The 15,694-nt window shown below is 39.7% G+C and overlaps 1 protein-coding gene across 1 annotated transcript in view; it reads right to left on the bottom strand.

Moving 5' to 3' along the window:
* The window catches only part of LOC139726688 (homeodomain-interacting protein kinase 1-like), a 72,268-nt gene that overhangs the window by 6,668 nt on the left and 49,906 nt on the right, over nt 1-15,694 (bottom strand). Inside the window, exons 10-12 of the mRNA XM_071637674.1 lie at nt 2,743-2,919; nt 2,119-2,246; nt 355-487 (exon numbers count right to left, since the gene is read on the bottom strand). Coding sequence (XP_071493775.1) covers nt 355-487; nt 2,119-2,246; nt 2,743-2,919 — 438 coding nt within the window. The remainder of the gene's footprint in view (nt 1-354; nt 488-2,118; nt 2,247-2,742; nt 2,920-15,694) is intronic.

The raw sequence follows: 15,694 nt of genomic DNA, 5'->3' as shown, positions 1-15,694 counted from the left end.
ATTTCATGAAGCATTTTGTCAGATATTTCGTCTGACAAGATGTTAAAAGCTACTGAAATCCTTGCATCCGATTGGTTGAGAGCAAAGTTTTCCAACAAGTTGTCGGACAAAAATGCTTCATGAAATGCCCCCCAGATGTCTCTAACTGTACAACAGACACAAACTCAGGATTACAAGCAATGCTATTCATTGATAGCTAGGGTATGACTGCCCTCGCTATTCATTTCATTCCCCATCCATTTTTTTTACTCATTCATTCATTCTTTTCTTTTATTTATTTATTTATTTTTTTTTTTTTTTATTTTTTTTTTTTGGGGGGGGGGGGGGAGGAGGGGTTCAGGTGAGGTTACTGACCTCTATACCATGGTCATAGAATGTCCCTTCCCCAACATCCATGTGAAAGAGGGCGGGGCTCGGCTCCGTGGTGACAAACCCAGATTCATCAGAACTTCTCCATGATACCGGGGCTGCAGAAACATACTGCCGTCTGGTGGGAAGGGGAAGAGAACATACAGAGAATGGGCAAATTGTTAACCAAACAACAACAACAACAACAACAACAACAACTGCAACAACAAACAAACAACCAAAATTTGAAGCATAAATCTTCCATTGAGGCAATAAAAGACTGAAACAGCACATGAAAATACAATTGTACATCATGAAAAGTATACTTGACAGTCGTGCAAATTCTAAGTAGAAGTACAAGTATTGAGAAACTAAGTATTAAGTATGTTTTAAAACGAGAGATTTATAGTAATCATCATCACTGTTCCTACTACTTTTACCATTACTACTACTACCACTACTACTAATACTACCACCACTACTACTACTACTACTACTACTACCACTACTACTAATACTACTACTACTACTACTACTATTACTACCACTACTACTACTACTACTACTACTACTACTACTACTACTACTACTACTAATACCACTACTACTACTATTACTACTACGAAGTACTACTACTACTACTACTACTACTACTACTACTACTACTACTACTACTACTAACCAACTACTACTACTAAGTACTACTACTACTACTATTACTACTACCACCACAACCACAACCACTATACAAATATAGCTACTAACTAGAGAAGCACTCTGAGAGCGCAGACCTCCGCCAAGTATGCAGCTCATTTCCACCGTCCCACTGATCTTGTTATGTTCTTCCATAGAGATATCAGTGATTTCCACCCATCCGTACTTACAGCATTGTGTGCTGAGAGTCGCCCTATTTCCCAATATAGAAACCTTTGTTACGTCATAAACCCTCAGCTGCGCGGCGCGCCTCGCCCTAGCAGAAACTAGAGTACGCACTTTAGTGCGCGCATGCAAACCTCAAGTACGCGCAGCCTGAACTCCCAAGTTCATTGACCCTACCTGCCAAAATATCAAAATCCTTCATAAATTCCAAAAAAATTCTCGGATCACTAACAAAAGTTACTCGTTTGTTACTTGTGTCATTCTCAACCTTTCCTGCAAGTTTCATCCCTTACTACTTTTTGAGTTATTTTGCACATGGACAAACTAATGAACGAACGAACTAACAAACAAACCAATGGTAACGAAAACATAACCTCCTCCCTTGGCGGAGGTAATAACACTTCCACTACTGCTACCATGGGTCAAGGGTGTACACTGTATCTGCAGAGTATACTGTGGTGTAGACATGTACACTGGCTCCTATCATTTGAATCCACACCAACATTCATCTCTCCCACTGCAGTACACCTGTTTTTTTAATTCTTATTCAATTTTTTTTTTTCCCATTAAAATTGCTAGTAGCTGCCAAAGGTTTCTGCCAAGGGCTCCCTCGCCTGTCCACATTTGGTGTCTCATTTGTTTGGTGGGCTTTCTTTCCCTGCCATCAACAACAAAGAAGTAGCACTTCTGCAAATTTGCTATGACACCATCAAAAAACATAAGCAGCTGTTTTGCATGGCTTGGCCCTATATGTTTGAACGGCTCCATCTTCCTAAACATGAAAAGGCACTACCCACTATATATCTTGAAATACTGCTGACTATTGTTCTATTGAGAATATCGGCGAGAATGAGAAAAAGAGAAGAAGAAGAAAAAGAAAAAAAGACCCACCTCCAAGTCTCAGTCAAGGTTTGTGCCTCCGGAATGACTGGCTGCTGTGTCACTGCTGCTGCCCCCTGTTGCCATGGCGACAGAAATACTTGACCCCCATTGGGTGGCCAGGACTGGACTGGCCCATTCTGCAGCAGACAAGAAAAGATTATTGGAATTATATTTTGGGATTTGTATGTTTGTTTGTTAGTTTTTGTTTCTGGATTGTTTGTTATCGTCTTAGATCTAATGTTAGTCTCGTTCATTTGACTGCTGCAGACTGCAGTTGTACCACCTGTGTTGTAATATTCAGCACGATTATAAAAAAAAATCTGCATGGTTAATGAAATACATTTTTGTGAAATCTCACGTTTGTCAATCCAAATAATCATCTCCTATTTCTTGGGCAATGGTTACAATCTAACAACGCCATGGTGATCCTTGAGGTGTCTATCAGCCCTCACCTCTGGCTCGGCCTGATAGACACCTCGCCGATGTTAGATTGTACCATCGCCCTTGCAGTTGACAATTATTTGCTTACTGTCAGGATGTAGTGAAATTCAGAGAGTTGACTTTTTCAGGAAGCCTTTTGTAAAAATCAAGAAGACTTGGCAGTCCTGTGTCACAATGCCGTTGTGGACTTACAGGTAAGAATACTGTTTGGCCCTGCCCCGCTGGACGGGGTGGCCAGCCTTGCTGGGCCCCTGAGCTCCCAACGGCCATGGGCAGGGCTACGTGCTGGATGGAGTGGTGGCCGCCCGGCCCGCGCTGGCCGATTGGAGCGACTACCGTGGTCGTGTGTCGCGATCCTAATGATGGACTCTGGAGATAGAAAGAAGACACAACAGACAAACACATTATGAATGGTGAATCAAAATATTTAATATAGGAAATGATGTTGATGGTGACGATGATGATGATGACAATAACGATGATTATGATGATTATGATATTGCTGATAATAATATTGATGTTAATAGAAATCATGATAAAATGACAAAAAAGCCCTTAAAAGCATATGTGACCATGCACCTCAAAATGAACGTAAAGTCGCACACACTGATTTTGCGTGAGGACTGAAAATAAGTGAAATGGGTCAACCTAGCCGAACTTGACTTTTTCATTTTTTCTGAAAGAGCGGGTCTTCTTTTACATCATGCTAAAATTTGGTATCATAAAACGGGCAGGAAGGTGTGTTTTTTTAGCAGTTTATCTCGAACATTTTTGGTAGAATAGTGTGATTAGGTGTGTTTTTAGAATCCCTTTTTCATTTCTGAAAAACCTTGTCCACACTCTTCACTTTCAACTCTAATAACTTTTGAAAGGATAGTGCTACTGCTTTGTAAGTTGGCATTAATTGTGGACAGAATGTGTTAATGAGGCATGCCAAATTTCAATTTAATCTGATAATCCCTTCATTGTTGTTACTCTGGTGGTTTACTTCCTGTTTTTTTGTCCCATTCATCGCACAGCCAGCACGGTTTGGTAAAGATTAAGCGCTTGAATAGACACTGTACTTCAGAGCCTCTTTTCTCAGTTCACACTTTTCCTGAGTTTGTGCTTTCTTTCCAATATTTAGATAGGTTAAGAGAGTCCACTTGATTTGAGTTATACATCATTTTAAAGCTTAAAGTCTGTTCTTTCAGAATATGGTCTTAACTAAAAATTCATGTCTGGCGACTTTTTGTTTGTTTTGAGGTGCAGGGTCACATATTGTAATAGGCATAACATAAAGTTTTTTTTTTTCATCAGTATTATTGAATTACTATAATAATAATAATAATATTAATATTATTATTAATAATAATAATAATAATAATAATAATAATAATAATAATAATAATAATAATAACAATAATAATAATGGTGCCATTATACTAATAATTATAGTGATAGTAACAATATACTGTAAACGTCAATATTTTCGCGCGATTAATTTTTCGCGCTGAGCGGCTCAAAAACATATTCGCGGGTTCTTAAATTCGCGCTCCGCAGCGGGTTAATACACAGTCGCTGTTTTCATCCAGCGATGCCAGCGTACGATAAGCGGCGTAGCAAGCGGCACGAGTGCGAGTACAAGCGCTCAACTACGTAGTACATATGTGATACATGTACTGTAGTGTAGTCGCGGGTCGCGGGGATGTACTGTAGCACACCAATCGGCCGTGGGCTCGGTGCGTGCGGTGCGTGCGATGATACTGCTATATGCGTAAACATGTCTGTACGTAGCAGTATCATCGACGAAGCGCACAATTCAGGCCGTTAAAAATGTGCATAGAAAATTGCGAAGATATATTCGCGCGTTTTTGAATTCGCGCTAGCCGAACGTAGCGCGAAATCCGCGAAAATTAATGTACCGCGAAAATTTCCACGTTTACAGTATGAAGAATCATGAATGATAATGATGAACATTTTGATGAGTAAAGTTATTTGCTATGATGTTGGTACATAATCCAAACTATGAAGGAGGAAAGGAGAGTAAGCATACCCACACTGTGGTTCCTTGTTTTAGAATTAGTGACAAACAAACACAAGAAATCTAATGGCAATGATCTGATGTGATTTTGAAGAATTGAAAGATAAATAAACTGGAATATATACTGTTTCTAGAAACCCTTTTCGTTGTGATCTCCTCTTTCACCTATTTTGTCATCATTCCTCTTTCTTCTCATACTCCTGTATGCTGTATTACAATGTAGAACAATGTACTTTCCTACAAATATTCACCATTACCGACATGACCTAAACACACAGAATGCATGATTCGGCACCATATTTTTCTTTCTATGTGAATTGCTATGTAAAGAGAAAAAGAGAGCGGGGGGGGGGGGGGGGGGCAATGAGTGTTTGAGGAACAAAAGGACAGTGGATAACGTCTTCACTGAGGAGCTGGCTGGAGGAAGTGTGAGACGATTCGTTCTCTCTCCTAGTTTCCTACTCTGATTTCCTTACAACATGCTCATCCGAGCACCACTCTTTCCTGTACGTTGTACATGCCCCATGAACGCAGTGCCTTCTGCATGAGGCATGCAAACACTATGAAACAGAACACTGCCTGTGCGGTGCTTTTTCCGCGAGTCAAACCCTGAGCGTAATTGCTAGAGCTTGTCTGGGTCAACCCTTGGAAGTCCGCGCAAAGCCGGCAGGGATTGCACTGAGCGATTAATCATGTATTCGGCAGTCGCAAAGTGGGTATTTTGACAAGATTTAGTGTGATTTCCATTATCGCACAAAGCACTCACCCAGGGCTAGGGCACACACGCCATCGAGTGATCTCATCAGGGCACTATCACTTCCTTCTATCCATATGTCTCCTTCCGTCTCCCCCCCCCCCCAATTTCTCTAGCTCTCTCTCTCTCTCTCTCTCTCTCTCACTTTAATGTCTGCAATTTTGAATACATTTATGATAATTTGGATGTATGTTGTATTTCTGTATGTCTGTTTTGCCTTTCAACATGTGGGTCTAAGTATTTGTTGTACCTGCCATTCTCTATCTTTCTATATCTTATTCTCCCCCCCCCCCCCCCCCCTGCTTTAGATCATTTACACAGACATGCTTTGTTCTCAGCTTGGTTGATGGTTAACACGTTGAGGACGGTTTCATTTTGCTACAAAACGCATTTCCCATAGACACCTGCCCGAGTATACTCAGGACTTGTCCTCAACGGGTTAAAGGGACTGCACAGTACTGGTTGAGGTGGGGATTCAGGTTTATAACGTTCCTAAGTGAGATAATGAGAAACCTCTTATGAAATATGAAAGAGCATGTAATTCTAAGAAGGATTCAACGTTTATTTGATGAAAATTGGTTTTCAAATGGCCGAGATATCCAAAAAAGAGCAATCATGATAAAAGGTGGGACCCACCTTTTATTACAATCGCTTTGTTTCACTTTGTTTTTGGGTGCCTCGGCCATACCGCAACCGATTTTCATCAAATAAACTTTGAATTCCTCTTTAATAGAATGGTATACTCTGTACTATTTCATAAGTGGTTTCCTGATACCTTGAAAAAATTTAAAGCCAAATTCTCATCTCCACCAATACTAAACCATCCCTTTATCACATAAAGTCTACAGTAGCAATGCACACGAAGGGTTTCCCACGTACAGTCTGTCTGTTTTACCAGGCATACACAATGTATTGTACCTTCACTGAATAATGGCTACTAAGACTTACTGCAAAGATTACTTAACCGCTTCTTATGTCCAGATTATCCCATAAAGCTGTGCTGACCTTCCAAGAAATGGGGCTGGACACCATACATGGTGTAGATCTGGAGTCTAAATTTGGTTCATGCTAAGGACGGCAAAAAATCTCACAAGCGTCGAACAAGTGATGCTGTTTTCTATACAGCACACAGTCACATAACATCACATGCTAAGATAATCACAATGTATTCTTTCTGTGCAGCCAAACACAAGAAACGTGTGCTTTTTTAATCTGTATTTCGTTTGATGTACATTTTTATACAGCTTGAAAAGTATTTGGAGTGAACTGTAATGATAGGGCTTTAAAAAGAAACTAAACCATGAGAAAAATAATGCCCCTGGTAACATTACATGTATGCGGCAGAGGCATAACAAAATCAGCAATAACTATGGCTTGTCCTTACTTGAAACTGGTTTGTCACTTCTGTTCGCGTTGGCAACAACTGGTTTCAGAAAAGCAACAGAATCAGTTCAGATACATGTTCCATCCTCCTGACGTTTGACTAACAGAAGGTGATTTTGTCTGTATAATCCAAAGTTGACTTTGTTTTTAAGTAATTTTGTACTGTGGTGACATCTTTTCTGTGCCCTTGGCACAAACGCCTGATGTCTGTTATTCTTTGGCCCACACACAGATAAGAGATTTAGCATACAGTCATCCAAGTTTCTTTTTCTTTCTGTTTTTACTGAGTTTTGGAGTTCCTGCTTTTTCTTTTCTTTTTTTCTTCTTTTTTTTTTTCTTTTTGTCATAGGTACAAAATGTATGTGTGTATAACAGCCGATGTGTTCCCAGTCCACAGTTCAGCTATGATGTGAAGGTACAGGGAGCTGCACACTTAATGAGTCATAAGCAGATTTGGCGCTTCTGAGTCCCGCTCCGATCTTGGAAAGGGTCGTCATAGTCTTTTTTTCCCAGACTCCTTTGTGTTATGAACTTGCTGTGCACTGGGAGTTGGCAGCTACGGTAATTCGTTTGTCTCTATTTCTACTCCTCAACTGCACACTAACATGAATACTTACTCTAAACTCCTTTCAACATCACATACAAATGTAAAATTTGCCTCTTTATATCGGTCACAGCTTACAAAAGAAAGCTTTGGGCACATACAGATAAAGGAACTCAATGAAGAAGTATAAAATATGCTGATGGTTTATTCTCACCCCTCCCACCCACCACCACCAAATAACAGTTATATGCACAGGGATGGGCAATATGCTAACAGTAGCCTGAATGCAAGACTACCACCCTGAACAAATAAAAACAAAAACAAAGACAAAAGACAGACAAGAGTGCATGAAGCCAGACCCTGGCCAGGATTTGCTCATTGTCTCACCTACATTGTACATAAGGATCTCACATCCCAGCAACCCGTTTTACACTCTGCTGGCATTGACCAACGTAACAGTTTCACTCAAAAGCGTAAGCCAAATTGCGTGACCCCTTTCACAAGGGGCGATTGCAATGCTGTTTTACAACTGGAATAGCAATCAATCCGGCCATGCGAGAGCTAAGGGTAGGAAAGAATTGCTTGCTTTCCTTTAGCATGACACAGAAATCAATGCAGCAGGCCAAATGTTGAACAGACGACCAAGGTTCCCGGCAAATGGATCTCCTGGAGAATGGCAGCCTTTTGCAAATGATGATTATTCCATCTCTCCTTTAACTGCCCCCCCCCCCCCCCCCATCTTTCCATTCCACTGCTCACATCTTAAGATTACTGTGGGTGTAACTGTCACTTTTTTCTGACGCTAGCCAAGGGGACACAAGGTTGGCGAAGCCTTTCCCACACACCTAGAGGCACTGGATGTTACAAGTAGACTTTAGGTATCATGTTTCCCGTTAACGTTCCGCATACTCAATTTGTGGCTGCCCCATTTGCATGAGCTGCACATACACGCTGTATTTCATGTCATGCGTCCAGTGGGTTACTGGTTTCTGGTTCTTTGTTGGTGGGAAGGGGGAGGGGGGTAGGTGAAGCACATTGATATTGTTTTTCTTCTGCCAATATACATTTCATCTTCTGGCGAATGCTGAAGGTGTTTTAGAGTCACCTGATAGTGAACATGTCGATATTGATATTTTGTCTCCGAAGTGCCGTAGGAGTATTTTAATTGGGTGTGAGGACTTTTCTACAACCAACAAATTATCATTTCAAGGAGCCGTAAGAAAAACGTTTATCATAGTTTGAGAAACACCACTCTCTCAGACTACATAAATAAGAAAAGAATTACGATGATTCAATTACAAGGTGGGGGGGGGGGGGGGGGGGGGGGGAGTGAGTTGACAATGCAAAGCAAAAAGTGACTTTTCCAGACAGACAAATGGACATTTCAGGACATGAAAGATACAATGAAAAAAGCGATGATGATGGAAACTATAGCTATGACTCCTGATTTTGTTCAAGACTTCATGTATAAACTTGCTCTGGTGTGTTTTTTTTTTCTTCCTTTTAAGTCAGTTCATTTTGTTTTATTTTTCTTGACTTTCTTGAATTACTGATGAAAAAAATAAGGAGGAGAAAAGGAGGCTGTCTGCATGTTTAGCTCCAAGGGAATAGAGGTAGGAAATTAGTCACTTGAGAACACATGGGAGTCCTGTTTTGGGAGGCTGACACTACCAGTGTATCACTAGAACTACTTTATATTCTGTCATTGTTTGTGAAGTTTGGGTTTGTTTTTTTGTTTTTTGTTTTTTTCATCTTTCTGTTTAAAGGTGGGCGATATACACTAGGATTTATAATCATTATTGTTATTTTTTTTTTTTTGGGGGGGGGGAAATGAAGACTAAAGGGATGGTACAGTTTTGGTTAAAATGGGGATTCAGCTTTTAACTTTTTGGAGACAAATAAAACACACTTATGAAATGTTACAGAACACACACTTCTAAAAGAGGAATTAAAAGTTTATTTTAGGAAAATCAGATTTGAAATGGCCCAGGTATCAGTAAAACAAATTAAAACAAAGCAATCAATTGTGCCAAACAGTGTATGTTATTTACATGTAATCCCCAGGCGTTTGGACTGAAATTTACAAAATTACTTTTCTCCATAACACACTTGAGCTGGATTTCCACTGTACTTAATAACCGTTTCCATACTGAATTCTGAAATGTCCATAGACTTAATAAACAGGTCATTAGGTTCCAGTATGGAATGGGATAAGTGCCCTTAACCTTTCAGTGCATAATCTGCTTACAGCCTCCCCTCTGCAACCACCAGTGAAATGCCCATGACTGCCCTTAATATGCATGCATGTGTTTGTGTGCATGAGTTCTTCTGTGGGAAGGGGTGGATGTGCGTGGATAAGTGTGAGCTCGAGAGCATGGATCCAGTTAGCCTTGTATAACACTGCAAAGCCGGCTAATCTCGGTTTAACACACAATCGACTTGTCCAAACCCGGGCAAAAAGTCTGCGTGGAATTTAGCTGCTTCCTTCAGTAGGTGCAGGGCAATATGGCCAGAGACCTCCCTGTACTACAGTATACAAATAATGAATGCTTATGAGTGCAATGGACAGAATACTTTCGTGAAATAAAAGATGTCATGATCCATTAACGAGGTGCAGCCGAGTTGAATGGACCAATAATTTCATCTTCCACAGAATAAAATATTCTGTCCGTTGCACGAATGAAAAACATTCATTATTTGTTTTATATAACACCTGAAATAGATCCTTGTCATCTGATGTGCTATAAATTTAGAAACGAGAGAGAATGTGCGGCATCTGAGATCAAGAGAGTGCTCACTGAGCGCTTTATGCTAGCGCGCTGTTGCGTACACACTGCAAACGCAAGCGTTTTACATGTGTTATTGTGCCGAGCTCTCGGCATGTGTGCAATGGAGCAAATCGTATGGATCCAAGATTACACAGTAAATGGAGCCACAATTGCACGAATGATGACATAATAGTAAAATGGGACGAATGATCAATAGCAAACAACCAATCAAATGACAAGGATCTATCTGGGTGTTATGTATGTCAAATAAAACAGACTGCTTTAGCTAAGATCGCCTAATAAGGTCAAGTGCTTCTATGATATTACTCATTCCTCTACAATCACAATGCTTGGAAAATGTGACAACAACAACTACTACTACTACTACTACTACTACTACTACTACTATAATTACTACTACTACTACTACTATGTACTACTACTTCTTTATGGATGTATACAGGATCAAGTACACAATGCCTCAAAAAAAAAAAAAAAATCTCTGTCCATCACTAGTGTTGTATGTTGGCTACAGAAAATGTGAGGTGCGATGGATTTTTCACTGTCAGCTACTTAACAGCAAAAACTAATAATGGGTTTGATCTTTGCAGTCTCATAAAATTTGATCACAATATCCACCCTCCGGCTCCCCCATCCCATTATATCTCTGTAAACAATACCCCTTGTGTGCAAGAATAGGATGTGAGATTTTTTTTGAAGAGAAAGTCCAAAAATGGCTTTTCCTGCTCGCTTTAATTCTGAACGAAAACAGCCAAAACTGTCAATCATATCAGCTATCAGAAACGGGCAGGCACCGCTGCACAAAAAGCGGTTGGTGCAGCCGAGTGGAAGCAGGCTCGTTATATTTCTGACGCACCGGCATTGACCTGCGCATCACCCGTAAATGAAATGACAGTTAGCGCCAGGAGAGAGACCGAAGAACAGGTGAAAGAAAAAAAAAACTTCTCAAAAGGAACTCCAAGGTACAAAATTCCAAATATATATTCACCAAATAACAGCTTCAGAAGGACCAGAGCAAAATTCAAGATTATGTTGGCCGTGAAAATTCATTAAACAATGCAGTTTGGCAAGTGCTGGCTCACCTACTGTACCCCTTCCACCCATCCAACACTCGCATGAATCATACAAACTTGCCAAACTCCTGTTTGTAATTTTTCTCTCCTTGAAAAACATTATAGATCTTCTTTTTTTCCTCTCTTTTTAAGGAGACATTCCATTTTGATGACGTTAAGTTTAACAAGTACTGTACATTAAAGTAAAACAGGACAGTAAAGGTTTAATCAAAATCAGACCGCCCCCACCCTGAATGTCATGGAGTTGAATGGAGTTCACTTTACATACAGTATATTCACGAATTTGGAACTCTTGTCGCATTCACTGTTTGCAAATTAGACAAAGCATTGCTGCCACCGTTTTACAACACACACAGACAATTGAACATAAATATATCACAAAATGATTTGTTTTGTCGGTAATCACTTTATACTACCGAACGCAAATTGAATCAGAGGATGTAAATGCTCTTCATTTTCATTGCATTCTTTACCTTTTCCTTAAATTCAAGTTCAAAATGAAATTAATGATAATTTGCAAGGAAGCGAATAGAAGATTTATCAACCCACGAAATGATCACCTCGTATTCTTTGCTGTTCGATGATTATGATATCCCCAATCTACGAAAACTTAGAAACTTGAAAATTTTATCACTGTATCATTTCTTGTACATGTGAAATTTTCCATGGAAACTTTCATCGTTCTGTCAGTTGGATTTTTCACTCGACCTACTGAAGAACTAAACTGCACACCGAGTGGATTCTCACTTTGAAAAGAACGCGATGGAAACGAGCGGAAGGCGAGTCACTATGGGTATACCCATTGTTTCCCCGTCATTGATTAGGAAGTGTCATTTTATCTACAGGAACAGTTGGTCACAAGGCTTTTCTTTCAAGCAGCACCTGACGAAAAAAAAAAAAAAAAAAAAAAGGAGCCGGAAAAGGAAGGACTGAAAATATTTTAGTGTTTTTTGTTCCATCAGATATGGGCAAAGATGCAGCCCATCATAGGGGGTTCCTAAGCCTTTGGAAGGGTGAAATTGTACAAAGGGGAGCACAGCTGTGATTAGGATGTTAAAACTTTGAACCCTGGAAGCCAGAGGGGTGAGAGATGTTATCGCCCCATTTCCCAGTTAGTCACCTTCGAAGGTACGTGTACCTTCAAGAATACCTCCACGGGTTCTCTTCCGCTTTCTTTCCCTTTGTCTAAAGACATAAATCTGATAAGGTCTCTCGGCAGAAAATGAAGTCTTTATAAGAAATAAAGAGACATTGGATTGTATTTTGACAGTCATTCTGCTGTGTTGGATCTTCGAGCTATCATTCCTAGCATTTTTTCCTCCTAAAAGGATGCAGTACTGGTATTGTGTGTCAAACAGGATAGACAGATGGTAACACACTATGCACAGCTAGCTGTCATGTAGAAGGAAATTTGTGATACATCACCGGCATTTCCCAGTTTTACGGTTTATCAGTTCTTGAAAAGCACAATGCCCTTTTATTGCTGTTCCACGGTCTTGTTAGAGCATATATTGTCTTGCAATGAAAAGTATTTGTAGCTCATAAACCCATGACACAGAATTAATGATAATAATAATCAATAATTGACAGTCCTTATAAAGCACATAACACAAAGTGATAATGTCCCTATGTTTATGTATGTAATGTACATATTTATTCTTTTTCTCTTAGAGGAAAGATTTTTCCCCCTCGTTTTAGTTAGTGGGTTTTGTTCAGTATCAAGTGAAAACCATCTCTGTTCCAACCCAACCTCCCCCATCCCATTAACCTACCCTATTAAAAGAGGACATTTCCTCAAACTACAAGTGCACACTTTGATACTGTACAATGACTTGTATACCGTGATTGCACAGCTGCTACAGAAAGGATGATACCATTTTGAGCTTCTAACTGACAATTTTCATGTCTCAATGGCACATATTTTGGGTCAAATATTATGAAAATATTAAAAGATGGTCGGGAGGCCAGACAGCCATTGAAATTGACAGCTTGTATTTCTATCATATACCACCAAACATGACTATCAACATCAGTTCCCTATAGAATCAGCAGAGCCTCTTCACTTCTTTATTATGAGGCACATCCATCAACCCCCATTTTTCTACAGCCCCCATAACAGTAATGGCATCTTCCATCACGCCCACAACATGGTCACATTTCCCAGGAAGCATCCACTGAGTAATGGGGGTGACAAACCAGCGTTGTCAGGGGATTAGACCTATCAAGTAAGGAGCAGTTGATCAGAGAGACAACACGGTAAAAAGATGTTGGGACAAAAAGGACGGTACAGAGCATTTTGTCTAGTAAAAATGGTGGTATATACTGAAAACAGGAAACAAATTCAGATTGAGATATTAGCCTTGATTCAGGGCAAAATGAATGTTTCCTTGCTCTCCTGCTTCAATTTCACTGCTTTTGTTTTGTTTTCTAATGTCACAGCATTATTCGTCTCTCCTTTCTCTCTGAGCCAAAGAGGGATAAAAATAAATAAGGATATCATCTTCTGTTCCGGAGACCATGCACTTTGCACGATATGCAGATGTGTCATCTGTACGTGACCGATTGCTTTTACATAAAGTCCCCCAAAAGTCAAACTTAAACCCACATTACTCCCAGAAACTAAATTTCTCTGCTACGGTCACGGACAAAGATTTTTTGTCTTTCTGTTTTTTTAGGTCATGGTCTTTCTGATTGATATGTATACCAACACACGGGAGGGTAAAAAAAAATATTTTTCATGTGAGCCTGATATGGATCACAACTGCTTAAAGTCTATACATGATTCTCAAATTCACATGTATTTCAGAACATAAAATTTAAGAATGTATGTTACTACTCTCAAAGTAAGAAACTGCAATAGGCCTACATCCTTTCCAGTGTTTATACAGAATTAATGAATATAACCACTTATAAAGTATAATATGTAAATATTTCTCTATAATACAGGATATGGAATAAGATTTAGAGTTGTCAACTTTACAACAAGATGGTAATTCTTACAGCACACTACTTCAGGACTCAATGGGTTTGGAGAGGGGGATTGAGGACTGCCCCTCTTCATGCCATACGGGGATCATCTACAAAGATTACCAGGAATGTAGAGAAATTAATTCGATATCCCACAGAATTCCACTCCCTTTGCCTGCAAAAAAGGTCCTCTCTCAATCCAAGAAAGATCTACAAAGTTAACAAACTGCAATTCAAGTCACACAGAACACTCTCATGGTATGAGAGGCAAGCTGCAAGAATTTGACATTTAATGAAAGTTGCGATGAAGCAAAAGTTAAGTACATGTGCTTAAGATCATCATGCTGTTTGGAGTTTCATTCACATTTTTCTCCCTTTCTCTTCAAGACAACCTCGAGAACTGTATCAGACTAATTCCAATGTCGACACGCAGGTGATACATGCTCGGGGAAGGAATAATTTACTTGCCAGACTAAGAGTGTGATGTGGTGAGTAATACCGGAATGGAAGATGTTTTGATACGAGTGAAATCAGACAGTTTGACTTGTCATCGTGTAATTCAATTCCCAACAACACAGCAGTGCCCGTAGTTAATCACACTACGAATTATTTGCATATGTTTTTTTTAGAAATTAGCTGCACGGAAATGATGTGTTTTTTTCTCTCAGCCTGAGACCAAGACTAGCAATATTCGTGGGGGTCGGCTGGGAGACAGGAAAACGGGCTCTGTAGAGAATCGGCATGGTAGATGAAGAGATAGAGGGCGGCCGGCTAAAAATATGCTGCGGAGTCACAACAACAGGACAGGGGTTATTACGCCGTATCCCCTTCACTCGACTCTCTCCTCAGCCGGCTCCAGAAAACCAGGATGTCATAGTCCCATGCACACTCGAAACAAAGTTTGCTTTGTCCCTGATTAAAGGCATTCTCTCTTTTGATGAGTTCCCAACACTTTCTGACTTTACCTCCTTTCTCCCCATCATCATTGTCTTTATGATATGCCAAACTACATGTACGCAGAAATACTTACATTTATATTATGGAAACATGCAGAAGTAAAAAACGTTTAATCACAAAATGAGTTCACTTTAATTCTTATTAGTGGAAAATTGAGCAATAAAAATGGGATTCCATTGGGATTCGAACCTGAGACCTCCTGATTGCTTGTCAATTTGAGATATTTGCGATTAAATCTGCTTGAATAAAAAAACAACTGAGAAAACAGTAAACAAATATGGGATATTCTTAATCATAACTTCAAGAATATTCCTTGTGAGGTATCACTGCGGATGGTTTATTTTGCTCTGTGTGAGGATGAACTTACTCTAAAATCTTTACAAGTGGTGCTTACCTGCAATGAAACTCCTTTGAAGTCTACTAGTTTCTATCCATTTGAATATGTACACTGTATGTGGATCCAAAATTCCTAAGTTTATTGGGCTTTAGAACGGCAAATTGAATCTCTTTGACTCATTTCTGCATGACAGACATGATAACTTGACAAGATCTTCTATCACCTGGCAACTGAATAACACCAGCATGGACAGAAAATAACCAGACTTGGCATTTGTGCTTCCAATTAAAAGCAATTAGCAAGATGAAGCAAGGGGG

The sequence above is a fragment of the Diadema antillarum genome, unplaced genomic scaffold (genome assembly GCF_040938485.1).
Source record: "Diadema antillarum isolate AM-2024a unplaced genomic scaffold, OU_Dant_1.0 seq00000096_RagTag, whole genome shotgun sequence".
Classification (NCBI taxonomy): Eukaryota; Metazoa; Echinodermata; class Echinoidea; order Diadematoida; family Diadematidae; genus Diadema; species Diadema antillarum.
This window is presented reverse-complemented; position numbering and strand designations above follow the sequence as displayed.